Source organism: Bombus impatiens, unplaced genomic scaffold (genome assembly GCF_000188095.3).
Source record: "Bombus impatiens unplaced genomic scaffold, BIMP_2.2 scf_0418, whole genome shotgun sequence".
Classification (NCBI taxonomy): Eukaryota; Metazoa; Arthropoda; class Insecta; order Hymenoptera; family Apidae; genus Bombus; species Bombus impatiens.
Window position 1 is genome coordinate 2,661,334 of NT_176837.1, and position 22,415 is coordinate 2,683,748.

At 30.3% G+C, this 22,415-nt stretch overlaps 4 protein-coding genes across 10 annotated transcripts; 3 read left to right on the plus strand and 1 right to left on the minus strand.

Moving 5' to 3' along the window:
• Nucleotides 1-78: 78 nt before the first annotated feature.
• Nucleotides 79-4,863, minus strand: LOC100750039 (sodium- and chloride-dependent GABA transporter 1). Of its 4 annotated transcripts, none has more exons than XM_003490261.3 (14): nt 4,520-4,707; nt 2,958-3,254; nt 2,614-2,833; nt 2,442-2,543; nt 2,193-2,361; nt 1,980-2,112; nt 1,776-1,910; nt 1,612-1,715; nt 1,365-1,489; nt 1,164-1,276; nt 974-1,105; nt 691-894; nt 432-599; nt 79-327 (listed from the first exon to the last, which is right to left on the minus strand). In XM_003490261.3, exons 2-14 carry the CDS (start codon nt 3,189-3,191, stop codon nt 226-228), a joined length of 1,941 nt encoding a protein of 646 aa, XP_003490309.1. In that variant the 5' UTR covers nt 3,192-3,254; nt 4,520-4,707; the 3' UTR covers nt 79-225. The 4 variants fall into 4 exon arrangements, with proteins under 4 accessions (XP_003490309.1, XP_012242312.1, XP_012242313.1 ...); XM_012386889.3 differs by lacking the exon at nt 4,520-4,707 and adding an exon at nt 4,745-4,863 and having other exon boundaries at nt 188-327; XM_012386890.3 differs by lacking the exon at nt 4,520-4,707 and adding an exon at nt 3,535-4,150 and having other exon boundaries at nt 188-327.
• Nucleotides 4,864-5,982: 1,119 nt separating this feature from the next.
• LOC100747811 (ribonucleoside-diphosphate reductase large subunit) lies at nt 5,983-10,453 on the plus strand. Its single transcript, XM_003490327.4, has 11 exons — nt 5,983-6,150; nt 6,255-6,343; nt 6,416-6,593; nt 6,687-7,050; nt 7,124-7,428; nt 7,524-7,686; nt 7,780-8,168; nt 8,255-8,442; nt 8,544-8,852; nt 9,064-9,252; nt 9,340-10,453. The coding sequence occupies exons 1-11, from the start codon at nt 6,114-6,116 to the stop codon at nt 9,544-9,546; spliced, it is 2,418 nt and encodes an 805-aa protein (XP_003490375.1). The 5' UTR covers nt 5,983-6,113; the 3' UTR covers nt 9,547-10,453.
• On the plus strand, nt 10,228-13,986 carry LOC100740054 (protein zer-1 homolog). Its single transcript, XM_003490263.4, has 9 exons — nt 10,228-10,687; nt 11,107-11,374; nt 11,455-11,764; nt 11,859-12,064; nt 12,156-12,327; nt 12,426-12,749; nt 12,829-12,978; nt 13,057-13,309; nt 13,444-13,986. The coding sequence occupies exons 1-9, from the start codon at nt 10,228-10,230 to the stop codon at nt 13,644-13,646; spliced, it is 2,346 nt and encodes a 781-aa protein (XP_003490311.1). The 3' UTR covers nt 13,647-13,986.
• A 1,137-nt stretch (nt 13,987-15,123) lies between these two features.
• Nucleotides 15,124-22,399, plus strand: LOC100740178 (protein split ends). Of its 4 annotated transcripts, none has more exons than XM_012386801.3 (12): nt 15,141-15,307; nt 15,897-15,971; nt 16,288-16,490; nt 16,618-16,685; nt 16,772-16,849; nt 18,500-18,966; nt 19,639-19,795; nt 19,897-20,058; nt 20,135-20,629; nt 20,698-20,833; nt 20,919-21,144; nt 21,226-22,399. In XM_012386801.3, exons 2-12 carry the CDS (start codon nt 15,946-15,948, stop codon nt 21,776-21,778), a joined length of 2,571 nt encoding a protein of 856 aa, XP_012242224.1. In that variant the 5' UTR covers nt 15,141-15,307; nt 15,897-15,945; the 3' UTR covers nt 21,779-22,399. The 4 variants fall into 4 exon arrangements, with proteins under 4 accessions (XP_012242225.1, XP_012242224.1, XP_012242222.1 ...); XM_012386799.3 differs by having other exon boundaries at nt 15,142-15,307; nt 19,636-19,795; XM_003490264.4 differs by having other exon boundaries at nt 15,142-15,307; nt 19,636-19,795; nt 20,922-21,144.
• Nucleotides 22,400-22,415: the final 16 nt, after the last annotated feature.

A 22,415-nucleotide genomic window follows, 5' to 3' on the forward strand; every position in this document is an offset into this window, starting at 1 on the left:
CACTTAATATATGTTGATATATGTCCTATATAAGAATATTTTGTATTTTATTATAGTCAATGCACTTCACTTTATACCAGCACTAAGTTTTTATTTGTTTGTGATAAATGATTACATGAATATATGGTATGATACTGTTCAACATATGAAATCATGCTTCTGCCCAGTCATACACTGCAAAGAACACACTTGCATTAATGATATCAAATAAAGGTACAATGACACTTATAGTTCGAGATCTACACCGATACTGGCAGCTTTTTTGGGATTTAATTTCAATCGTAAAGTGGCAACATCGTCTTCTATTCTTACTAATTTTCGGAATTTCTGAAAGAAAAATATGATTTAAATTTTGTAAAATTGAGAAATTTTAGAAAAAATTGTATTGTTTAGTTAATAAGATGATTGAAAAAAATGTTTAGTTAATGTACCTCAGAGATAGTTCCAGATGTTGTAAACCAAATATAAATCATATATCCAGGAATACATAACATTGAAGAAAGACCACAAAGCCATCCTAACACGTGACTCCACCATGGATATTCATACGTAAGATATTTTACGGGAACGAATTTAATTATGTTAAAAGCAAAAACGCCCTAATTTGAAAGTTTATTTTAATTAGACATGATCAGAAATGTAAATTAACAATTATATGTATATGTATAACAATGGAAGTTGTTATTTTACCACACAAACAGCAGGAGTAGTGAAGGTCCAACATATTTTCCACCAGTAACATGGATAATAACCAATCATATCACGAATTCCATCGTAGAAACGATTTACACCGAATGCCCACGAGACGGCAATGCATTCAAAGAATATTAAAAACAGAAGGCAAAATCCACTAATGGCATACGAATCCAAGAGTTGAAAGACATACATTCCTCCCTGAAAGGATTATGAAAATACTCTTTTCTGTGATTGATTTATATACAATGATAAAATTTAATTTTTGTTAATTACTCACTTCAGTAACGCAAGAAAGACCAATAAGATACGAGATAAAACAGACGATTGCTATGAATAATTCTTTTCTTTTTCTGAGAAGACGCGGCCATTCATCTACCGCGGCTGTTATAAAGCCTTCAACTGTACAAAACTGTAAAACGTAATAATCGATTATTTCATTTTCGTCACATTAAAATATTTTAAATTACCTGACTGTCCAAGCCAATAAGGATAAGCATAAAAAAGAATAAACAAGACCAAATTGATGATCCTGGTAATTCTAAAACTGCGGAAGGATAAACCAGGAAAGCTAAACCTGGGCCTAATTAAAATATTTAAAAAATATAAGATATTAGCACCAACAACAGATATTAAAAACAGTTTAATTTAATATTAATTATCATAATTACCAGAAGCTGCCACGTCCGCCACAGGTTTTTGTTGTTCGTGAGCCATGAAACCAACAACAGAAAATATAACAATACCACTAAGCATACTAGTACATGAATTCACTGTACAAACAATTAACGCATCCCTAAAATAAATGCAATATTTTATGTGACAACACATAAACAAACGCGATATTAGTTGAATTAAATGTAATTAAAATTATTTGAAAGAAATATATTACGTTTAAATAAAACGTAAATTACTCACTTATAAACATTATTATTAAATTTATTGTAACTTCCAAGAGCAACCAATGCACCTAGACCCAACGCATAAGAAAAAAATATTTGAGTCACCGCATCTATCCATACCTATAAACATTTATTAAATTACTGACAGAAAAGGAAAAAAAAGTAACAAGATTCTAATACCTCGGGATCACTGAGTTTTGAAAGATTTGGCGTTGCATAATATTTTAAGCCTTCTATTGCCCCTGGTAGGCTTAATCCCCTGACCAATAAAACTGCTAACAATGCATATGGAAATAATGATGTAAAGTACACAACCTATACAAAAATTAATATCGATTATAAGTCAATTTTACTTATAAATTATAAATAATTATGGAATCTTACTTTTCCAGTCCACTTCACACCTTTCCAAATACAAAAATAACACATGATCCACACGATAGCCAATGTACCTGCTAGTTCCCATCTTATTGAACCTATGTTTTCTATACCATCAGAAATTTGAAGAGTACGCCTCCTTTTTAGAATAAAAATGATATATACGAGTATAGAACAAGAACTACAGTAGGTAGTTCTTCTTGTGTCATACAAACTTACTCCCAAAATTCTTTCACTGGATCGTTCAGTAAAGTGTGGCTTAAATTACCAATCGAAGTAGAACATATCGTATCTTCTTCTTCGGGCCAACATAACGCCTCTAAACGTTCTGAAGATGTGAGACAGTAACGTGTATTCCAAGGATTGCCGCATGTTCTCCATGGCACATCTATGTACATATTTAACTAATATTTAAAAAATTCTATTTGTTGTGCAACCGTATTAATATTATGTATGTTATTTTCGTACCAATTCGTAAAGAAACCAAGAAGTAAAAAAGTGCCCATGCCAATATAATAATATAGTATACGTTAGTCCAACAGGAAAGTACACAAGTGGCGTATCCAATGCCTGTTTGTAAAAATATTTAATGGTGAAGTAGTAGCGAAATGTTTAAGCGGGTATAATTAGCAATATAAACCTTTGAAAATCGGAGCTATCTTAAAGACACCTAATCCTCCTATAGTCATCATCTGTCCTAATGATAACTCCATTAGGAACATGGGTACTCCGGCAAGTGCAAGAGCGATAAAATAGGGAACCATAAAAGCACCACCGCCATTTTTATAGCAGAGGTAAGGAAATCGCCATAAATTTCCTAATCCTATGGCCAATCCTACTACGGATAGGATAAATTCGATCTTAAAACAAACAGACAAAAACAATTCCACATTAATAATCAGCCATGATATAGATATCTGCATGTCTTTTTTGTCATACAAGTTTTGCTGTTATAATTCATATAAATGCTTTTTATATGTTCACCTTACTGTTCCACATTCCTCGATCCGGCAATGTTTTGGTTTCTTTAAAAGCCGAAGATTGCAAGCATTGAATCGCCTCAAAACGAAAATCTTGCTCTTTACCGCCATTTGAGACTCTTAAGGGTGGTTCAGCAAACAGAGCTTTTAATTCTTGAACAGGATTCACTGGCCTACATGGCAGAGGACTAGTGGACCTATCTACCTTGGGTACCTTAGAAGACCCGCTCGAAGGCATTATTTTCTGTCCGAAATACTAAATCGATCGAATTCACCTCATCCTATTAATTCTTGTTTTAACCTGTAAACAAATATGAATTTCTAAAGAAACCTCTGATAATTGGCCTTCTGGAATTCTTGAATATTTAGAACACTGAATGTGCAATCTACAGCCATTTAAACGTTCAGATCTTGGGTTTTTCTTTAAAATTCGAAAGATTAATGTCGTTTAATTTATGTACACTTTTCATATGTCTAATTAAAAAGAACGTGAACGTTAAATAAATTGTAATATGCAGCAAGTGAAAGATAACGCGATCATTTCTGAAGAACTTTGAATATTCAGCAGTCATCGTAGTTACGTGAGATACTTCTACACAAGGGTCTTGATGATGATGGATGACAGACAACGAGCCACTTCCGGGAATCACGTTTGTCAAACGTTGTTCCCATCGAACAACCTTGTCCTATTTTAGATTAATCATCGGTGAAAGAAACGATGTCATCGGAGATCATCACGTGGAACAACGAACTATGCGATCGGCGGACGTCTCGTCACAATAAAATTCATCCCGATTTAAACTTTCAATTTGCCATGTAGGAGGTAGAAAATTATTCATTAGCAATTCTGTCGTTCCATTTCAAGTACCTACTCAATCCACACTTGGTGAATTATCATAGTTACAACTGAGAAACATATAAGATTCGTCCAACTTCCAATTGTAAACAAACTGCTGTATCGACAATCATTAACGAATTATTCATGGGTGCAATGTCCTTTTAATGATACCATCCTCGGTATAAAACAATTTACAACTTCTACACTTCAATTGTGTAATAAGCTCAATTGTATAGTGACTGACTTGAATGAATGAAGATAAATTAATCTTTAGGATATTTTCAGCCAATGTTACTGTCACCCTCAACGATTATGTCAATATACAAATAAACCAATAAACGTTAACGTAATACAATTTACGATATAAACAAAAATAGCAAAAATAATATTTAAAAAATGTGAAATATGAAATAAATTATTTTTATTAGAAGATAAAATCCTGCTGATTATATTTTTTTATTGAGGCATCTCTTATACTCTTCCAATAACTATATAAACTACGTTTTACGTATAATAATGAGAAAGAAGATACAACAAGAAGAATCAAAATATGAGAAAATCACTCAAATCGAGAAACACATAACGTAATGTCAAATAGACATAATGCACATAAAATGTTATGGACATAACCACTGACTATTTAAGTAGTATCTGACAGTCTATCGACAGTCATGTCTCACGGGAAAGGATATTCCTCTTTTGCAATACCGTTTAAACAATGTACGTACGTGCACAATTTCACGAGTAGATATGAACTGAGATTTTCACTGGACTTATATATCGATAACAGCCGTGAAACGTCGTAGGCGAAAGAAAATTGATGAAGCGTGTCGTATGTCGGCCCGTGTCGTTACGTTCACAAATCGCGCTTACGTACGATGAGTGTTGAGATTTCTACTGTGCCCTACAGATCTACCCCACAATGGCGTTCAGTCCCCCAAGCACCAACACACCTTCGTTTCATTCAACAAATTAGTGCCACAGTGTCACTCTATATTTAGGTGCACTATGTGAATGGTGAGAGAGCCCCGGAGTTCGCTAATAACTGATTGACCACACCGATGGCCGCGAATTGCTCCCTTCTTTCAAGAGTACATTTAGAATGCACTGAACTACACTTGATCTTGACTTCATAGTACATACATCATCAACTTATTCTAAAGTAAAATACAGTTGGGTATCGATTTCATTAGTAAACGATCTATTATAAATCTGTTCATATATGATCCAATAGATTTGTTGATAAGCATTAGAATATCTGCAGTTAAAAAAAAAAAGAAATAGTCGATATATCATACTGTTTTAAGGCATGAAGGAAAAACAGGTAAAAATGAAAGCATGATAAAGGTAAAGAATAAATTAAAGTATTATAAAAAAAATAATACAATGGTGGTTTAATAAGAATGATATCAAGGAGTACTAGGAATTATATCGAAATATTAGAATAATGGAAAACGGAAATGAGTTGTGAAAGAATAATAGCCGGAAACATTTTGTAAACTCTCTCTTCCGGTTAATTGCTACAATTTCACGAGTACAAAATAAATGTTTGTTTAGTTAAAATTGAAGGAGACAAAGATTGTACAAATAACATTCAAGATAATAGCAATACAATGTGTTCAACGCGAAAATTATTTTATTAAACAAATTCTCGGATACTTTTTACCTGGGTATAGTATTTATTTTTTTATATATACAACAATGTTTTTATTTTATAAAAGTATTATAGATATAATTGATTAGTATATGGAATATAGAACAGTATAATTAACTCATATATAATCATTTCATTAAATAATAAAATTTTAATTATCTGTCATCCATCGTATGTCTACATAAATAACATATTATTTTGTGTCTACTATTCTCAAATTGTTTTATTAATTATACAAGATATATTACATATATACTTGTAAATTTTACCTGCAGAAAATATCTCATTTCAATACATAAAGACTAAAATAATTTCTTATTAAAATTCTTATTAATTATTATTTGAATTCCTATTAGTTACTTATTCCTTTACAAAAATAATAATTAAAAAGGATAATTTAATGGTTTTTATATATAATAATAGAAAAACGCATATTCGTTTAAATATTATGTAAAATTTAATTGATTTATAGCAGCCTAAAAACCTTTAAATTTTCATATTTAAACTGTCAAACTACGATAATGTTACGTCACGTGACGACAATCTTTACTTCCGATTCGCGCCAAAAGCCGGTAGGACGACACCATAAACTAATCCAACTACTTTACAGGACAAGTAGTTTAATAATTATTTCCATCTCTTAATCGTAAACTAATTGTGATCTTAAAATGGTTGGAAAAGGAAAGATGTATGTGATAAAACGAGGTATGTTATAAACTTTATTATTCTGATATTATGTCGAGTAATCTTAATGTAATCCTATTACGAATCTTATTATTATAACACTAATCAGTTTTTGTAATTATTAGATGGACGTAAAGAAGATGTTCATTTTGACAAAATAACATCCAGGATTCAAAAGTTATGTTACAATTTAGATATGGATTATGTGGATCCTGTAAGTTTACTTATTTTCAGATTATTTATTACTTAATTATTTATTTTTTAATATTCTATATCTTTTTCATAGTCTGCAATTACTTTCCGTGTTATCAGTGGTTTATATTCAGGTGTAACCACCGTTGAATTAGACAATCTTGCAGCTGAAACTGCTGCAACTATGACTACTAAACATCCAGATTATGCGATATTAGCTGCAAGAATTGCAATATCTAATCTTCATAAAGAAACAAAGAAAAGCTTTAGTGGTAAGATAAGAAATATGTTCAATTCATTTGTTTATTTCTAATTTAGAAATTCAATGTTTCGTTTTTATTTGAATCTTCCCTTTCCATTTATAGAAGTAATACATAACTTATATAATGTAAAGGAACATTATACAAATGAAGTTAGACCTGTTATTAGTGAGAAATATTACAATATCATACAAAATAATGCAAATAAGTTAAATTCTGCAATAATTTATGATAGAGACTTTAGTTATAATTACTTTGGTTTTAAGACACTTGAAAGAAGTTATTTATTAAAAATACAAGGGAAAGTTGTTGAAAGACCACAACACATGTTAATGAGAGTTGCAGTTGCCATTCATGGTGAAGATATTGATAAAGCTATAGAAACTTACAATTTTTTATCAGAACGTTATTTTACACATGCATCTCCATCACTTTTTTTTGCCTGTACTAGGCAACAGCAAATGTCTAGGTATATTTATCAAGATTAAAATAAAATGTACTTATCCATTCCAATGTAATAATCTAGTGATTATATTTTTCAGTTGTTTTTTACTAACAATGAGTGATGATAGCATAGATGGAATTTATGATACATTAAAAAGATGTGCACTTATTAGCAAATCAGCTGGTGGTATTGGACTTAATGTACATTGTATTCGAGCAAGAGGCACACCAATAGCTGGTACACTTGGTGTATCTAATGGTTTAATTCCAATGCTCAGAGTATACAATAATACAGCTCGATATGTTGATCAAGGAGGAAATAAAAGACCAGGAGCATTTGCTATATATTTAGAACCATGGCATGCAGATATCTTTGAATTTTTAGATCTTAAAAAGAATATTGGTAAGCTACATGTTTGTCTCTGTATTTTGGAATATTTTGATTACCTATTTTAATATTCTTATACTTAACATTTTATATCTAATAATAATTGACAGGTAAAGAAGAAAATAGAGCAAGAGAATTATTCTATGCTTTATGGATACCTGATCTTTTTATGAAACGAGTTTTCGATAATGGTGTATGGTCTTTAATGTGTCCACATGAATCTCCTGGTCTACCTGATGTTTGGGGCGATGAATTTGAAGCTCTCTATACACGGTAAATTAAATTAAATTATGTATATTGATGATACATAGTAAAATATATCGACAGTGTTGAACATTTTTTTAAATAAATACATATTATTTTTAGATATGAGAATGAGAAAAGATATAAACGTCAGATTCAAGCGAGAGATTTATGGACAGCTATTCTTGTTTCTCAAGTTGAAACAGGAACTCCTTACATGCTTTATAAAGATCATTGTAATCGTAAATCAAATCATCAAAATTTAGGGACAATCAAAAGCAGTAATTTGTGTACAGAAATCGTACAATATTCCAGTCCAGATGAAATCGCTGTATGCAATTTAGCTTCAATCGCAGTGAACATGTTTGTAAACTCCAGTAATCAGACATTTGATTTTGAAAAACTGCGAAAAGTAACAAAAATTGTTACTTGTAATTTAGACAAAATTATCGATGTGAATTATTATCCGGTTCATGAAGCAAAAACATCAAATTTTAAACATAGGCCTATAGGTATATAAATATTTTTATGTGAAATATTAAGTATACAATATTTATATAGTTTTAATATTTTTTAATATTTGTTATATGTATTTTAGGGATTGGAATTCAGGGTCTTGCAGATGCATTCCTTTTAATGCGATATCCGTTTGAAAGTGAGGAAGCACAAAAACTTAATATCCAAATATTTGAGACATTATATTATGGTGCATTAGAGGCTAGTTGTGAACTTGCTGCAGAGAAAGGTACATATGAAACCTATGAAGGTAGTCCAGTTAGCAAAGGAGTAAGTAAATCATACGTAAAAATATTTTACTTTAATGATTAATTTATCATAATAGCATTAGTATATCACAATATATATGCTAATTATTTAGGTACTTTCAGATTTTACAATATGATATGTGGAATGTTACTCCAACTAATTTATGGAACTGGACAATTCTGAAAGAAAAAATTGCTAAACATGGAGTTAGAAATTCTTTATTAATCGCCCCTATGCCAACGGCATCTACTGCACAAATCTTAGGAAATAATGAATCTATAGAACCATATACCAGTAATATTTATGCAAGAAGAGTTTTGTCTGGAGAGTTTCAAGTCGTAAATCCTCATTTATTACGAGATCTGACTGAAAGAGATCTTTGGGATGAGGATATGAAAAATGAAATTATAGCAAATAATGGTTCTGTACAGGTAGGTTTATATAAATAACCTCAATAATCAGGATCTGACGTCCTGATTAACTAGAATTTTAATTATCCGAATCTCGGTGTTCCAGCACAGATGCCATACGCGATACAGTAGTGCTATACCTTTAATTTAACTAAATTCAGAATCAAATAGTTCCTTCTTTCGAGCAGACCCTTCTTTACAATATTATTATAATAGATTTGTTTTGTTATAGAATATCGAACGTATACCAAATGATTTAAAAATGCTTTATAAAACCGTTTGGGAAATACCACAGAAGGTAATATTAAAAATGGCAGCAGATCGTGGTGCATTTATAGATCAGTCACAGTCAATGAATGTTCATATGGCTAAACCAACAACAGAAAAACTGACTTCAATGCATTTTTATGGCTGGAAGATGGCAAGTACTCTTATTTAATCCTTATAATTCAAAATTTTATATAATTATTTTAATGAAACTTATTAAATATACAAAAACACCTTGCAGGGTTTAAAGACTGGTATGTATTATTTAAGAACGAAACCAGCAGTAAATGCCCTACAATTCACGGTTGATAAGTCAAAATTACGAAATACAGTCAGTACTACTTCTAATCAATCTGTTAATTCTGAAAGTAGCAATGACGAGAAACTCATAGAAGTATTCGCATGCTCTCGTGAAAATGGAGATGCGTGCATGGCCTGTGGATCATAGAAATAAATATTTACAATTTTTTAAATTTTGTATACGGTTATGAGTATTATATGTATTTAAGCATATTTTTTGTAATACTATATACTATATAGTTAATACTATATAATTTTGAAAAATTCTAAAATAAAGCTATTTGCCCTTGATTTCATGTATTATTCCTTTACATTGTAACATTTAATATTTATTATTTGCACTAAAGGTTTCGAATAAATTAAGATATAAAGATTATAATTTAAAATTCCGCGCGAAACAGGGTAGTCAACTAAATCTAAATAAATGTGGATCACTGTTGTGTTCTTTATATGCTGCTACAGTCAAGTGTTCGAGAACAGCGTCACTACGGTAGTCAAGTGAAATGTCAAAATTGCAAGCGTGAAGACGTACATAGTTGCGCATCAGTTAACTGTTGTGTAAATTTCGTTAAAGATCTAGAGTGAATATATTCATTTTGGACTCATTTGTGAGTGATTCGGCATTTGAGCCGATTAAGTATGTAATGATCTTATTTTCTGATCAAAGGAAAATAAAGAAACGTTAATAAAAAAGGATTTTTCTGTAACGAATTTTGGCACTGATATCCAGCTGATGCATTTTAACATATTTGACAGTTGAAATTGCGTAATTGTTGCCAGGATTTTCTTATGAGTCTTTTTACGCAATTTATCTAAATTGCCGTATAGAATGGCGGATTTGGATGACTTATTTCATTTAGATCAATACATAGGTCCAGAATCTCTTGCAGAATTATGTTTCCAAGTAATCTGCAAAAATTTAGACATTATCTCAGTAAAGGATAAGTGTGAATATCGAAATCTTTTAAAAGGAGTGGTTTTCCCAAGCGAAATATGCGATAAACTTATTGAATACGTTTTACGAAACGATATAAACGAAGATCATGACTGTTTCTTTACGATTTTCAAAAATGTATGGATAACCAAACTTAAACGTGTCAAAGTTGTAGGATCCAATATAACCGATGATTCAGTACAGATCCTTGCAAATCACAAACTTGTAAGATTAGAACTTACAGATTGTCCCAATTTAACAGACCGATCTATTGATTACATAAATGCAAATGCAGAAAATTTGCATACTTTAGTATGCCGTGGTAGTTCTGGAATTATTCCGGAAAAACTTACAGGTAAGAACTCTTTATTACTAGAATAACTTATAAAAATCTATAGTTCCACTGACAGGACACTATTATGTTTTATTATACTTTTCTTTATTGATATCTATTAATAATTAAAATTATGTTCAATTTACGTCTTATAAAAAACATAGATATGCTATTATTCAAATTAATAACTAATAATAAATAGTTACTAATAAAATATTTATTTCGCATTAAGGTATGAGTTATTTTATATTATGAATAAAGCATTTATATTATTATTTTGCAGTTTAATTATTAATATATTTAGAATATCTTATTATTAATATTATTTGCATTTAGTTGTATCATAAAGAAAAAAAAATATAAGAGATATTAAGTTAATGACATATAGTATATTTATTTAATAATATATAAAATTAATGTATATACTTTTTAATTATTAGCATACCAGAAACAAGGACATGTATTTAAAATACCAAATCTACGGACCTTGGCTATAGAATATGTTCAAATTTGTGCCTTGGATTATAACATACTTTTGGGTGGATTAACAAATTTAACAAATTTAGATTTGTCCAATAGTTCTGATATGGGCACCTTTGATTATTTTCATTTGGTTCCTAATTTAGTATCCTTAGTTTTATATAATGTTAGAATTATTTCTCAAGCACAAGCCTTTGTTACCAATATCTGTCACTTGAAACATTTAAGGTAATTGTTTATTTATATTTGACTTATGGTATAATAAAATATTGTATTCAAAATTTTTAATTCAATGTTTTTAATATTAGGCATTTGGATATCTCTCAAATCCATCCAGAAGATGGAATATTTGCAAATCCTAATACAATCTTATCTGATATAGTAAATGGTTTGCCTCAACTAACTTCTTTAGATATTAGTGGGACAAATTTAGCAGGAATAGAAATTGTAGATCGTAGAATACAAACAGTTGAAAATTCTTTCTATTCTGACATATATAATAATAATCTTTGTGATATACCAGGTCTTATTTCAAGAGTGGATAGACCTTTACAGTTTTTAGGACTTTATGGAGCAAATGATGCACCTTGCAGGCGACGTAATATTCCAGCAAAATTGGTAAATAGTAAAAGCAATATTTTATAACAAATACATAATAATATTGTATATTTTATCATTTATTTTTTAATTATTCTGCTTTTTGAAATTCTAGATTGCAGGAAATGCAAATGAAGATCAAATATTGGTTGCAGCTCACGTTTATATGAATAATAGAGAAGATCTAATGTTAAAAGTAATAAGTGATTTATATCATATGTACAGATATGAAAATTGTCATAGGATGGATCAAGCACTTTGCGCAGTATTAGAAGCAATGGAGAAATATCCTACTCTGAAAGATATACAAATATCTGGAAGGTATTTATATATTATATGATTTTTGTATACTGTTATATTTATCATATATTTCAAAAAATTGAGTACAGCTCGTGTTGTTTATATTTAACAGTGCAGCACTGTTTTATATTGTAAAAATGAAGGAAAAAGGCGAACTTGAAGCAAGATTAAAAAGGAGAATTGTTCGCACACTTCTTGTTGGAATGAGTATTCATAAAAATGAAGAAACTATGATGCGTAATGGTTGCCTAACATTATACCAATTCCGATTGCCACAAGATGTGGTATGTATTGTTCTTGTTACTTGCAGTAATAGCATATGTAGTTATATTGTAAAATATATTTTAAAGGATGTTAATAATTCTTATTTACCTTTTATTAGATGTCACACTATGAAACATTGGTAAAATTACTTTTGCATTTAGCTAAACATGCACAACAGGAAAGTTATGTTCAACGCATTGGAATATTTCTTTTAAATACTTTGGCATGTCAAGTAACAGGCAGAGAAAAGCGTTTATTAGGCGATCTAGGTTGCATAAAAACAATGCTTGAACTAATTAAATACAGAGTTGAATCTAGAACATTTGATGATGTTATGGAAGTAGCTTGGTCAACTATGTGGAATGTAACTGATGAAACTCCTATAAATTGTCAACGATTTTTTGAAGAAAATGGCATGCTATTATTCTATAGATGTGTGATGGTATACAATATTAATCTTACTTATTAATAAATAGTTACTAAATAAAAACAATTACTTCATGAATGATTTATTTTTACAGCAATACTCTCGCAAAGAAGAATTATTAAAAAATATGATGGGTTTACTTGGTAATGTAGCCGAAGTACAAAGTCTTAGAGTGCATCTAATGCAACTACCATACATGGTAGTTTTCACAAATTTAATACGTACTGTCAGAGAAAGCATTGAGGTTTTTTATACTTATATATTGACAATATATTTAATAATTATATTTTTACAATACTTAATATATTTTCTTTGCTATTAGGTACCATATAATGCAGTCGGGATATTAGCTCACATAGCATCTGATGGTGTTGAAGCATGGACAATAGAAAAACCTAGTCGAAATGTAGTTCTTGAACTTATGGTTGAAGCTATTGAACGATGGGATATATCATCAGAACGTAATATTAATTACCGCTCATTTCTACCACTATTACGTTTGGTAGATATTTATCATACACCACAATGTCAACATTGGGCGGTTTGGGCTCTTGCTAATCTTACAACTGTATATCGTGAGTATATATATAATTTAATTTTATTTTAAATACAATCATTTTTCCATTCTATATATTCATACATACAAATATTTTTTTGAAGTTTTATTACCTTGCAACTTTTATTAAAACTATAATTATTTCTTTAACAGCCCATAAATATTGCATATTAGTTATTCGAGAAGGAGGAATTGAGAAATTGAATACTTTAATCTCAGATCCAAGACCATATGAGCGTATAAAAGAACTTGCCCATATTGTAATTGAAAATTGTAGTCGTTATAGTAGCAACTCCAATGACATGAATGTTCATTCCCCTTTAGATGAAGACTATATATATAGCTCAGATGGTTGAAAATCAATTTTCATTATTATAATTCAAACACCATAAAAAGTAGAATGTTTTATGTCTGTAACAAAAAGTCTCCTAAAGAAAAGAGTGTGAGTAAGATTATAAAACTTGCTAAAGCATTTGTATGTTGGTTTGCCAAACTGTAAATTTGAAATTGAGTGGTCAAACAATCTTACTCGCACTTTCATCACATAAACATTTCATTACATATTTTATTTATTACATGTTATGAAATATATTTGGATCATGGATGCAAATATATTAATATATTAATGATATTATTAACGAAAGAGTAGTTGGTTTAATAAAAATATTTTTGATGTTCATAATCAATCTCTATAAACAATATTCAAATTTAAACACTTTTGATTTATGTACATAACCATGTTGTATTATAAATAAGAACAAATTAAGATTAGACTGAAGTTATTTGTTTAAATAATAACAATAACAATATCATTATATATATAAATAGTAACAGATTGCGACACATTTCAAACTTATACTAAGTTTCTTATACTTGTGTGAATTCTTTGTAGATATTTGTATCATAAATAACTTTATTAGTTGCCATTACATTTTATTTGACAAAAAAGATTTAAAATAAAAAGATACATTAGACTCTATTATGTAAATAAAACTAAAATGAAATAAGATGAATTAGATTTACAAATTTGTACATCTCTATTATTAAAACTAAAATTCTTTGCAATAATGATGCTATTGTCAAAATTAAACTGTAAAACAAACATTACAACATAAAGTATACATTTGTAGATTTTAATAATTAATTTACATAACTAGCAAAAAATCTGCGTGAATAATTATCTAAATGATTGTTATTGTAATCGTTACATAATATTAATGTATGCGTGTAATAAATTGCAAAAATTCTTGATTTGTTTAATGTATAACATAAAGTTACATAAGACTGATTTCCTCTTTATTTTTTTGTGCCCTACAATTCTCTTTATTTTTACTACTTATATGATTAACAAGGTAATTTTATTTCTGATAAAATATTGATCACTTTAATCTTTATATGTGTGTATAGAACATATGCAAGCAGTAAGAGAATGACTTTTACGAAATTTATATTTTATTACTTAATACTTAAAGATTTGATAATAACTGATAGCTAAAAAATATTTATTTGTTCTCTTATATAAAAATATTATAAATTGTTTGGTTTTTATGTATATAAAAATATTTAATGTATCTACTGGATTTGCTAAAGTACGTAAATATTTTAATGCCATGTTAAGCAATTTAGTTTTTCAAACTACAATTCCTTCAGAATATACTATGTACAATGAACAAAAACTTAATTTTCAAAAAATATTAGAATAGCGTAAAATGATATATATTTATTAAAAATTATGGATTTAGTGTTTATTAGTTGCATACGACAAGTAAGTCATCGAATATTATTAAAACGAGTGTATGAGTCAAGTTGATGCTAACTTCCGGTTCGATTCCTTCATTCCGAACGATCGTTAGAATTTGGAAGAAGAGTGACGCCACAGCCTTTAGGGAAGACGACATTTTACGTGAATCGCGCGTCCACGGCATGTCTGTGTAATTTCGTGCCAAATACTTAAAGTTTATTGTACAAATTGCGCTTACTAAAATCTCTTAAAGGAAAATTCACATACTTTAATAAAGTAAGTATTATCTTGTTTATATAAAGACGATTTCTTAGATAAAATGATGGTTCTAAAATTCTCGCAGAGTGTGGCCATTAATTTGGGGAATAAAGAAGGAAGTTATTGATTTTCACACTAGAAATACTATTAATTTTTGCAAAAGATTGTATATTTTATCATTCAAATATAGATATGTCGTTTCACGATTATAATATTTATTAAATGTGATAAGCGTTGAAGCACTTTGTTCAAAATCATGCACAATTACGAGCAGCATGAAATATATATTTTAATGATGGTATCGTGAGGAACTACATTTTACAATGTAGAAATGTTATCTATTAAAATATTTATGTATCTTGTAGAAAAAATTTGACACTGTTTTAATAATTTAAATAGATAATGATGTAAACCTTATTTTTATATATTATTGTCGATTTTGTGTTGAAGACGATATATATGAAAACTCTTAAATATTTTGGTAATTTCGTGTCACATTGCATAAGAACAATAAATAAGTACAATTAATATAACTGAAGGTTATAATACATATGAATGTATTTTAATGTTGTAATGCAATACATAAACATTCCTGTTTTGTCTATAGACTTTTGACACCATATCTGACATCTATAACCCATCTATAAGTCCTAATTATGAGTTATAGCTACCATAAATGCAGGTTGGTAATAGATTATGCACATGTAAATTTATATCCGCTTGGATTTTATATTTTGTTATTTTATATTATTCATAAATATATGTATATTTTCATTTAATATACCATTTTTGTTGTTGTAAATAATTTTTTACAAATTTTGATCTTAAATAAATTCTTTCTGTCACAAAGATATACTATGTATTAAATGTCAATGTCATTTAAATATGGTGCTTATTTTTATACCTAATATCATTTAAAAAAATAATAAAGTTATATATATAAAGCTCAGTATTAATTATAAAAAATATTTTATATATTTCTTATCTTTTTTTTATAGCTCTAGTATGAGTTCTCGTGGCCGTGGATTTAATTCTCGAGGAGGCAGTTCTTATAGGGGAAGAGGAGGTGGTAGTGGAAATGAATGGAACAGTGGATCCACAGGAGGAAATATGTCTAGCAGAGGAGGTTATTCCTCATCTAGAGGAGGCAGATTTAAATATTCAACTACCAGTTACGATTCTCGGTCAAAGTATAATTCTGGTTAGTTAATATTTGTGTACATTTAATATAATTCTTATGACCATAATAACAAATTTATATTACCTAATATTTTATGAAGAGCATTTATTTTATAAGTAATATTAAAAATTATTTATATTTATAACAGGAGGGTCTGAAAGATATTCTAGTAGAGGAGGAAGGGGTGAACATTCAAATAGTTATAAAAGACCAAGGGTAAGTATGTAAATAAATGAATTGTAACTTAAAGAATTGTGTGCATAGAGAGTGACATAAACTTGAAACATTATTATTTTATTTAGGAATCTTATTCTGGAAGAGATGAACATCGATCGTCGAGTGATTCAACTCGTAAAAGGATGAGAAGTGATTCATACCAGGTATATATTTTATACATATAAGCGTAGTGATATTTTTATTGCAAGACACCTCAAATAAGCGTTAGTCTATTTTGTTTCAATCTCCTGCCGTGCTGTGGTCAAGAATCATTTTTTCATCTTGAAAGCCCTGCTTCACAAATGTTTTCAAATTTTTAAATTACATAGCATGAACAAACGATGGTCCTGAAAGATTTTCAGATAAAATTTAACTATGAAATTTTAAGTATTTTGTTCCATATAAAAAATATTTTCAGGACACTCGTCTAAACATTTACATTTAAAAAAAATGAAACAGTAGGCAAGGCATTCATAAGTCGTCATACTTTCCTTTCAAGCGACGAGCCAACGGCTACTTGAACACCCATTCTTTTTGCGTTGGGACACTACTGGTGGAACACTGCGAAAACATCACATAATTAAAAGATGAAATACACCTAGATGGTACTTAATTATTGCCTGCACACAGTTGCATTAAATATTGAGAACAACCTGAAAAGTATCTGAACCAACAAATGAATAGATATATATATATATACATATACATATAGAAATATGAATTTTAAAATGCCAACATCAGTATTGTTCTCTATGTAAAACAATATGTGCAACTAAACCAGTTTCCTGCACAGTGCAGATCAGTTATTGAAATGTTGAAAGCATCCCTGCATTGCCACACCGCAAAAATTTTTAACAAATACTGCTCTATACAATTTTCTAAATTACATCCATTAAAACTTACCATTGAGATAATGAAATAAATTGTTAATAACGTCAAATCGTAGATCTTTCCAATGTAAAGGACATACATCCTAAGTTATGTTCAATTGAAAATGACTGAGAAACATCAACCTTTTTTAAATATATATCTGTACCTTATATCTATGGGTTGAAGCTAGACTGTGCTGGAAAGCTTTACAAAAGCAGTGAAAGTACACAAATATATTTTTCACATATTTTATCCTTAAAGAAAATATACAAGGATATAACATTATATGCATATAACTACAATTTTATTAGTTTTATTTGATTTCTTGGTTCATATAAGTGTGCATGAGGCATTGAACATTGTATGAAAGAATGCTTTACAAATATGAATATATAAAAATACATCTATCTTTATTAAAATTGGAAAGGTCTATCAACAATTAATCCAGAATCATGCAGAATTCAGTTCATTTGATATCTTCAAGCAAACGAATGCTGATCAAAGCTACTATTCAGAGCTCGTACATATGAAATGAAATGACAAGACTCCTATTATATTTTTTGAAAACTAAAAATTGTTTCTAATATAATAAAAAAAGCGGTATGCAAAGTTACTTATATTTGAAATATGAAAGATAAAATATAATTTAGGTGCTTTTCAAGCTTAGGCGAGGTAAATAATATTTTGGTGATCCAACGGGAATGGGTGTAGTGACCGTAACAGTACAAGGTTGGATGATTTTGTACTAAACGATTGGCACTATAATGAGTGGTAAAATAAGGGAGTGCAAAAGAATCAACTTGGAATGGAATTAGAAAAAAAATATATGGAGAATATCTGATAGGAGGGAACAAAGGGGAGGAATGTATATAGATTAAAAGAGAGAAGGGCAGGAAAAGAGAAAGATACAATGGGAAGGAGCACAATTGAATTTGATTTGGCAGGGTGGAGGTAGCGGTAGCGGCTCTCAGAGGTATTCTTCGTCGTATGGTGGTTCATCTGCATCAGCTCCTTATGACGATAATAAGGGATCGTCGTCTTCGGCCGTGTATGAGGACAAGAGACAAAGCGAACGTGCTTCGTCATATCATCGCTCAGAGGACCGTCATTCAGCATCGCGGAGCTATGCACCTCCACCACCCCCTCGAATTAGTGAAATGGCACCTCCAACTCAGAGATATACCTCGAGCCGAGGGCGAATATCGCATCAAAGCTCAAACTACAGAGGTCGCATTTCAACTCGTGGAAGCGGTAGAGGGGGTGGATTCCATCGTATGAGCTCTCGATCGGACGTCATCATGGCTCGCAAGCGTACTCTACACTCGCTCGACTATCGACGCAAGCTGCTAGGATCGCGATCGCGAGACTACATCCAGCGTGTGCGCATGACCACAACCAAATTGCGCAGGAGGTAATTAATTAATAAATCACTTACCAACCGCAATACCGTCCTAGTAGCCTGCTTGCTTATTTGTCAGTAAACGAACTGACTATATCTGAGTATAATGACCTGAAAGTCAAGACGATGATAGATATATAAATGGTAAAAGAAAACACAAAAAATGACACAAATGATCGCACGAAACCAATATTGTACTGCCGAGAGGCAAACTTTTCGCAGGGTTCTAAATAAAAAAGGGAATTGATTCTCACATGCATAAATACAATGTGTATATCATCAAAATACAATGTAATTACTTTTGATATGAGAACTACTATAATACTTGTACTTTACGAGATCATTATTTATCATTCTTACACATAGCGGTGATTAAAACCAGTATAAGAACGTTGTTTCTTATATATATATATATATGTATATATATATATTTTAAAACGCGAAAATGCGGAGACATAAGAGCACAATGCAGAGCAAAAAGGCTGAATAGTTAAGACCTTTATTGCAATACGAAATGCATTCATTATGGGGGATAAAAGAAAAACGAATACTATCGCGATATTTGCTGTATATCAACTATAAGAAAACAAAATTTTGGTTGATGATATAATGAAAGACAAAGGAACCAGAACAAGACGAAGGGAAATAATGTAAGTCAAAACAAAATTGCTGTGTCGTTAGTAGCGGTACTACTAGGCTATCCGGAAGTAAAAAGGAGTCAGGATCAGGAACGAGCATGAAGGACAAGGATAGAGAGATGACCAAAGCTATTAACGCTGAATTTTCCGATGACGATGAAGAAGATGATGATAACAAAAGTAATTGGGATGATGATGATAAGGTAACTTCATAGGGCTGATAATATTTGCTCTTATTATCTATATGCATATTGTGTGCTAATAATGGCAATACTTACTGTAATATTTACCGACATTAATTCAGCCGCATGAACGCGACGATGAAGAAGAAGAGGAAGAGGAAGAGAAAAAGAAAAAAGATGAAAAAAGAAAGAAAGAAAAACAAGATCGGGAAAGACAAAACACCGAAGATGAGGAAGAGAAAGAAGACGAAGTAAAAGAAGATGAAGATGATCGAAAACATGAGGTGAGACCAATTAAAATAAATTTTGTTAATTGAATTAACCCGTTACGGTGAACATTTGTCATGCGTATATTTTTAGGATGATGAGGACGATGGGGATGATGAAGAAAGAGATGAAAATGATAAAACAGATCATGGTAGAACTACTGGTTCAGAAGAGTTACCTAGTAGAAGAGATGGGAGAAAATTTATTAAATTAACTTGTCCACATTGTGCTCATCGTAGTGTTACTTTCAAAGAATACTCGCTACATTTATATTCGGGCCGTCACAGTGCAGCAATGAGACGAATCGCATCACGGCACAAAGCAACTTTGACTCGTATGCGTGTCTTGCAACGACAAGAACAACGACGTGTCGAGGCCCGAGATGCTGCGCGTGGTACTTTGCCTTCTCGTACCATGTTCTGTCCGATCTGTAAACTTAATTATCGTTCTCTTAAAGCAATACATCAGCTATCAGATTCCCATCGTCAAATGAAACGATTTCTCACACCATTTTGCCGCACCTGTCGTATTCAATTTCGATCACCAATGCTATTTGAAACTCATATGTGTTCTTTGGATCACATTAAGGTACTATTCCTATTGCGATATTAAAGTTTTTGGAGTTTTAATATATTTTATGTCTGTGTATCTTTCAGAGGAAAAGTGCATTGAAAGAAAGAATGAACGCTGGCAATGGTGAGGCGGAAGCGAATTCAAGTGGACCTGAAGAAGATGACAAGGAAGTTAATCTTGATAACTTTATGACTCTGGATTCTGTAGGTGATGTTGACGGTACGTACGATTATTGAACGTTACATTTTTCTTTCTCTAATAAATATTACTTCGATAACAATTACTAGATAAACATAATTTACAGCAGAAGATGAAGAGTCTCCCGAGAAAAAAAAAGAAAAACCAGAAAATGAAGGCACAAACGACACAGAAAAGAAACCTAAAAGTAAACAAATGATTAAAGTGGGAGCAGAATACATAAAACGTGTCGAAGTGCAATTTTGTGAATTGTGTAAGACATATCTACCACGTAGTGAAAATAGTGAAAGAGCAATAGCGCTCCATTGTTCAACCAGAAGTCATCTTAAACGGTATACTTTTAAAATAATGATTTCATAAAATTTTTGCTTTTATGTATACAATTGTTGATCTAAATATAATATATTATGCAGATATGTGCGCGATAATGATGATAAAGCATTGCGAAGGCAAGCAGAAAGAATCCATCTGCAATCATCGTCATCTACCAATAATACTTCTACTCCAAATGCTGTAAATAGTACAGAAAATGCTAAATCTCCAACTAATTCTGAACCACCATCTACAAATAACACATTGCCAGTAACTACAACTGATGGCACTAATACTGCTGAGTCAGGTAAAACAATTGAGCAAAAAGGGGTTGTTGAATCTGAGAAAAATACGAAAGAGAATAAAAATGGACAAGCAGAAGAAGATGATGATGATGATTACCCCGGCGATAGTGGCGATAAGTTATGGGATGATGTTGATAAAGACTTGGGCGATATTTTAAGAGAAACAGAAGTAGGAGGTAAATCTAGCGATGATGAAGATTCTCGTTATGATCGTTTCCGTAATTCAGATAAGAAACAACAACATTCTGGCAAGGATAAAGAAAGGGACAATGAAAAGAACGAAATAGATGAAAAAGAAAATACAAAAAAGCAAGAGCTGAAAGTAAAAATTGAAAAAATAGATATGTAAAGTTCAAGAATTATTAGTACGTTTCAACCATATCCTAATGTGACATTAACATTTTTTCTACAAAACTGTGTAAAACTTTACAAACTATAGAAAATATACATACGTCTGAATTTCATACAAAAGTTATTTTTATAAGATTAAACAGTTATTTTCCGGATCAAATTGATAAAAACCCATGTACAATACTATATTTTGTTCTGTATAAGTTTATTGTATAAAAAGTTGTAAAAATGCGTGACATTAACGATGTTTATTTTATATGAAGTAATGAACATAAAACTTTGTTTAGATCTTATTTACCAAATACTGGACATGCTTGAAATGTACACACCGATATAAACTTCATAATGTTCAATTCCTTTGTAATTCAAGAAAGTCACTATGTACGCACATTTAGTGACATAAATGTTAGCAAGAACTGTAAAGGAAATTATTCGTATAAGCATGTTAAGTATAGATGTGTAAAAGTAGCGGTTATTTGTGCATTAAAAATTTGGTGGAAATTACAGAAAACAGCAAAAATATTCGATTAATTTTTAATTATTAATTGTAAATGAGCATATAACAAAATCAATGAACTTGTCACTTATAGATAAGTATAATAAATATTATACATCTTAATGTTTTGTTTTCTATG

What these genes read in the sequence shown, in the direction of transcription:
- LOC100740054 (XM_003490263.4), top strand. Translation starts at nt 10,228, where the DNA reads ATGGCGGATTTGGATGACTTATTTCATTTAGATCAATACATAGGTCCA. An exon ending in TGTCACTTGAAACATTTAAG is followed by an intron (nt 11,375 to 11,454) that starts GTAATTGTTTAT and finishes TTTTAATATTAG; the next exon opens with GCATTTGGATATCTCTCAAA. An exon ending in GTAATATTCCAGCAAAATTG is followed by an intron (nt 11,765 to 11,858) that starts GTAAATAGTAAA and finishes TTGAAATTCTAG; the next exon opens with ATTGCAGGAAATGCAAATGA.
- LOC100750039 (XM_003490261.3), bottom strand. Translation starts at nt 3,191, where the DNA reads ATGCCTTCGAGCGGGTCTTCTAAGGTACCCAAGGTAGATAGGTCCACT. An exon ending in GAGGAATGTGGAACAGTAAG is followed by an intron (nt 2,834 to 2,957) that starts GTGAACATATAA and finishes GTTTGTTTTAAG; the next exon opens with ATCGAATTTATCCTATCCGT. An exon ending in GTGTGAAGTGGACTGGAAAA is followed by an intron (nt 1,911 to 1,979) that starts GTAAGATTCCAT and finishes ATTTTTGTATAG; the next exon opens with GTTGTGTACTTTACATCATT.
- LOC100740178 (XM_012386799.3), top strand. Translation starts at nt 15,946, where the DNA reads ATGAGTTATAGCTACCATAAATGCAG. An exon ending in AAGATGATCGAAAACATGAG is followed by an intron (nt 20,059 to 20,134) that starts GTGAGACCAATT and finishes GTATATTTTTAG; the next exon opens with GATGATGAGGACGATGGGGA. An exon ending in GTTCTTTGGATCACATTAAG is followed by an intron (nt 20,630 to 20,697) that starts GTACTATTCCTA and finishes TGTATCTTTCAG; the next exon opens with AGGAAAAGTGCATTGAAAGA.
- LOC100747811 (XM_003490327.4), top strand. Translation starts at nt 6,114, where the DNA reads ATGGTTGGAAAAGGAAAGATGTATGTGATAAAACGAG. An exon ending in AGATCTTAAAAAGAATATTG is followed by an intron (nt 7,429 to 7,523) that starts GTAAGCTACATG and finishes AATAATTGACAG; the next exon opens with GTAAAGAAGAAAATAGAGCA. An exon ending in GTAGTCCAGTTAGCAAAGGA is followed by an intron (nt 8,443 to 8,543) that starts GTAAGTAAATCA and finishes AGGTACTTTCAG; the next exon opens with ATTTTACAATATGATATGTG.